We start from the raw sequence: 5,033 nt of genomic DNA, 5'->3' as shown, positions 1-5,033 counted from the left end.
TTTAGGTGCTAGATGATTCTATAAACTCACTAAACAAAATGACCAAGTCGAGTATGACTCCTGTTTTTAAGATGTGAGTCACTCAGGTTAGGTCACTGATCTATTTATTCTGTTGTCTTTGCAGAGGGCCAAAATGTCTGACTTTGACCGCTACAAGGTGATGAAGGCCAAGAGGATGGTAAGTGCAGCAGAAACACATATCAGCGCTTCCGGCTGGTTTTATTGATACAACACCAGAAGGCCAGCCAAGTAACTGAAGCACAGTCCTGTCTGTGTAGCTCAGACAGACTCCGAAAAAATGACTGCACACCTAAAGGAAAAGTAAAAAATTCTCATCAGTGTGATGATGCAGGGTTATTTTTTATTGTAAATTATTAACACGGCTGAATATGTAAACAAAGCATTGCCATAGCTCTAGTCCACATATACCCTGAATTGTCCAGCTTGCTCTGTGAGGCAGGGTTAGGGTTAGGGTTGTTATGCTGGTGTTGGATACAGCGGTGTTGAGTGTGGCCTCTTTGCAGATGCAGCTAAAAAAAATTTTAATCTCGGATCACTTTGATTTAAATGTGCCCTTTAACAAGCATTAATAAGAGTTAGTGCTGTTGTCAATACTCGGTCTGTAGCAGACAAAGGAAAAGTGATAGATTTTCCTAGCTGCAGCTTGATTGACCAGCTGCTGACCCTCTGAGAAGGTTCATCAGTGTAAGTGTAAACTTTGGTAATCGTACAGTAGTCAATGTTTTAATGAGCACATTCTTTTTATTTCTGCAGAGGAACAAGATCATCAGGCATGAGGTGAAGAAGCTCCAGAAGGAGGCAGCAAAGAAGTGAACAGTTTTCACAAAATAAATCTTCTGTTCAGTTGTTCATCTGTGTCTTCTCCTCTTTTCTTTGTCCATTTGGCAGAACATGTTAGAGCCCCAGATTTCCCCTCTCTGGTGCCATTTTTAGTAAGAATAAACTTTATGGACTGGGAAATGCAATGTGTTATATAGAAAAATAAATCTAAATCTGAATATGAAGAGTGTTGGAGAATATAGTCCTGAACTGAGCACGTGACTTTGTCAGCTGAGATGTCTTCTGCTAGACAGGAGGTACATCCTTTAGTTAATGCTGTTGTAGAAGATTTTTTTGGCCAAATAAAAGTCAAGTGAAATGATCCTGATGGCTGTTGTAGCTGCTCTTGTGCCTTTTTGGTTGTGATAATAGAATTGATGACATGCAGAGTGCTGAATTTAGTCTGAAGATGCTTGTGTCTCATCCAGGATCACAGTTCTTGAGCCAGCTCTCTGGTGGACCAAAAGTGCTTGTTTCATCTGCCTAGACCAACCTGCCCAGTTACTCTCTATTTACATAGCTGTGCCAATATGAAGTATTACAAAGGTGTCGAATGTGCATTGTCTTTTAATGTGAAACTGCAGTGTCCTTTTCCTTGACAGTTGAATGGGGATGTTTCTGAACTGAGAACAGGTTAACAGTTGATTTAGAATCCATAAAACTGATATGAGAAATTCGTGTAATCTTATGATTGGAAAAAATAGTTTGTGCTGATACCCCACTTTCTCAACCACCCACTAGATGGCAGTCTCAGCTAGCATTGGGGCTGAACCCTTTATCTTTATTTTTATTTACTTAAGCAGAAAATCTCGGCGGTACTGTTTCCTAATGCAGCTACATAGATGTGTGTAAAGCAGTCAAAGAGTAATTACTCTGAGAAAGTTGTATACCGTCAGGTTGTGGTGATGGAAGGAAGTTAATAATTATTAAATGAGCTGGTGTCATTCAAACCCACTACCTGGCCTTGACATGACACAGGTGATCATGAGAACCTCGTTGTGGTAGAAGCCTGCAGCCCTGGCCGCAGTGATCCAACACGCCGGGAGATCCTGTCATCATCCAAACAGGTTCTACTTCAAATCTCATAGAGGAGCTTGTAAATATTACATAACGACACTCGCGGTTTAGTGCAGGAAATAGAGACATACAGTCAACGCCAACACCTCCCTTCTCGCCACCACCTGGCAGCCTGAGAAGTGTGGCTGAGGATGGGTGAGTGAGTGGTGAAGGAAGCCCGCAGGCCTTCCTGTTTTAAATGGGGAGGAAACAACATGAGCCCATTGTTCGTAAAGTGTTGGCATATAATAAACATCAGTCCCATCTTTAACTCTGCTACGTTTCTTATAAGCGTATTAAATTGTGAACACGGGTGAGGTCGAGAGAAATAGGTCTAATAGAAAGTGTATTTTGTGTTATTATCACGGGCCTGATAAACACGCTTTTGTCTGAGCGTGGTTGTGACGTCAGACATGAATGGTAGCGATGCGCATTGATGAAACAGCAATGTTCAGGCGTAACAGCACCGGAAACCGCAAGATAATTCCTTCAAAATAAAAATACATCAGCGCCCATTTTATACCATAATTAGGTGTAACAGGTGAAGTTGATCTCGGTGCTTTCAAGGATTTTAAAAAGAACACAGTATATTGAGGCTACTGTCTACATTGAAACTATATATATTAAACATTTAAGTGTTGTGTTATCCATAATTTTATAATTAGGATTATTTTTTTCTTTTAGCTGTTATTGGGCTACTTAAGTAAATAGATAAATAGAATAGGCTAGTAAAATAAGATTTTTTTGTTTTAATTGCACTTGGAAAATGTGTTCAAACTTAACTGGAGGTGTTTCTATGTAACTGTTAGATATTATGTAAAAAAAGAAAAAAAAACTTTTATGAGTAGTATCACGTTCAAATCACTGAAATAATATCAATATCCTACGCTTTTATTTTGGAAGTAAAACCTGTGTTACCCTATTACCTATGTTTACTTGACGCAGCTGAAATTGCAGGAGAGAAAGAGAGAGAGAGAGAGAGAGAGGGGGGTTGAATTGACAGAGTGACAGATTTACACAGAGACTCTTCAGAATAATCTGTGGCTGGTTGCTGTCATTCGTTACCGAGTGCTCAACTTAATGGTGCCGTATTTCAGCGTCGTTAAAACCCACAGCTCACCGTCCGGAGTCCCACACGCTCCCGTTGTTTTAAAGGGAATCGGCAGTACGGCTGGTGGTGCTTCACATTCCTCTGTGGTAAGTAGGACTGGGGTATTGCATATAGACTGATGCTGTGGGCCCTCCAGATGTGTGTCAAGTTAGCTGGGCTCAGCTGGATTTCACGGGGGTGGCGGGTCGGGGTTCTTTAATGCGCATTCTTCAGGCGCATTTTAGCATGCTGCCTGTGCCTTCACTGCCTTCATATGTGCTGTTGGCGCAGCCTGCACTTGTGGATGCAGCCAGCAGACATGTGGACAGTAAAGGGGGTGGGGTCCCATATGGGCTATAGGACATAAACAGTTTTTTGTATATGCACACGATATTCTTGAAGGTTGCATGTATTCAAAGAGTACAACATAAAGTAATGAATACTACAGAAAAGTCACTACAATGACCACACATTAGTATTATTATTAATACTATATCTATGGCTTTGCATATTTGTATACATTATGGTACAACTATAACCCTGGTGGTACCACCGTAATATTCCTCCAGTCGTGTACAGTATATTCATATTTGTCGTATTGTCAGATTTGCATTGTATTCTATCCTTCCCAATCTGGGTACTGGGATTCCTGAAAGCGCTGCAAGTAAGTTCTAAGGGGTCATGGGACAGTAAAACAGTACAGAAATCAGCATATTACTACCATTGAAAATAATGTTAGTTTTCCTTTCCTGTTGCTTATTGTGGTATAATTTCAGACTTTAATCAGATAAAACAGGGAAGAGAAGTTTGATGTCTTTGGTTGAAGTGGTCACAATTGGTCTCATGTTTTGTTTTATTGGTCACATTGGTTGGGAGCCAGTGTATTATAGTAACGCTGGCTACTGGCCACATCTGAACTATTAGCTCTTAGGGTTAGGATTACTGCAGGTAATGTGTTTGGCTAAGTTGGGTATCATTCATACACTGATGTATACATTAATCAAATGTACCATGAAACTGATTTTCCAGTTAACCAGAGACCTGATAACCCCCAGGTCATATCTTGAATCCCGCAGGTTATGAGAGTGCAGCAGCTCTTATAACAGGTTCTTGACCTCGTAAGTGGATTTGTGTGTTTTTGTGCACACAGACACACACTACTACCTTGTAAATCAATACATTGGCAACACCTTGAGCAATTACACAACCAACCTTGAAGCATGCATGACTGGTACATTACTGTATTGCATGGAGACATGTCAGAAAGATAAGAGCACTGGCTGGCTCTGTAATTAAAATTCCAAACTGTATTTTACCTTGGTGAACTTTTTTTAGCTTGCATCTTCATCCATCATCTGCCTTAAACTGGTCAAGCGGTTACACACACACGTTCTGAGGTAAATGGACTAGCAGGCCAGTCATTCATGGGTGAGTTAATGTTAATAGCCTGGTTTGACTGAGGCAACACAGCAGCTCATCTCGCCTGACTGTAGTGCCAAAGCTGTCTGTGTGTGTGTGTCTGTTAATGTGTGCACACATGAACACAATGTTTATGTCTGCTTTCACGGCCTCGGTTTTTGCAACATTGACACCTGCATGTTGTCAGTGTCAGTAGGCGAAGAGATCAGCTCTGCTGAGATGACTATGGTGACTGTGTGTGAGACAGAGCTGAGGCAGATAGAGGCGTCAGCCTCCTAATATAAAAACAATTATTCACTCTTTTCTCACAGGTAAGAGTCCCCTAAGTGAGGATCACATAAAACCCCCAAAGAGTCTTTTAGGCTTCCATAGTTTCATTAGTGCAACCACAGGCTGCTGGTGGGTGAGAGATGTTTTCTTTTTTCTGTTACTCTATGTCCCTAGTATGTTCATAGGCAAGTTCCGTGGCAACAGTTACTGTATTTGGTGTCCTGTTGCTTTTATGAATTCAGGTGAGTGAGACACACCTAGACAAAAATCACCTCCCAGGAATGTTCTTTGCCTGTGCTTTGTGTTTTTTGCCATCTCTGTACTCTTGGCGCGCAGGTGTTCCTGTAAGAGGAATGCC

General features: G+C 41.1%; 2 protein-coding genes across 3 annotated transcripts in view; both read left to right on the top strand.

Moving 5' to 3' along the window:
* The window catches only part of rpl14 (ribosomal protein L14), a 3,007-nt gene extending 2,137 nt beyond the window's left edge, over positions 1 to 870 (top strand). The window contains exons 5-6 of the mRNA XM_020586293.1: positions 125 to 178; positions 775 to 870. Of these exons, the coding sequence (XP_020441949.1) occupies positions 125 to 178; positions 775 to 834 (114 nt within the window). The 3' untranslated portion in view covers positions 835 to 870. The remainder of the gene's footprint in view (positions 1 to 124; positions 179 to 774) is intronic.
* An 822-nt stretch (positions 871 to 1,692) lies between these two features.
* LOC109951671 (SNF-related serine/threonine-protein kinase-like) overlaps positions 1,693 to 5,033 on the top strand; it is a 22,994-nt gene continuing 19,653 nt past the window's right edge. The window contains exon 1 of one of the 2 annotated variants that reach the window (XM_020586292.1): positions 1,693 to 1,907. The gene's annotated coding sequence lies outside the window, so the exon portion shown is untranslated. Of the gene's footprint in view, positions 1,908 to 2,829; positions 3,094 to 5,033 lie in introns of those variants that run through there. The other variant, XM_020586291.1, reaches the window with a different exon arrangement.

Source organism: Monopterus albus, unplaced genomic scaffold (assembly GCF_001952655.1).
Source record: "Monopterus albus unplaced genomic scaffold, M_albus_1.0 scaffold402.1, whole genome shotgun sequence".
NCBI lineage: Eukaryota > Metazoa > Chordata > Actinopteri > Synbranchiformes > Synbranchidae > Monopterus > Monopterus albus.
This window is presented reverse-complemented; position numbering and strand designations above follow the sequence as displayed.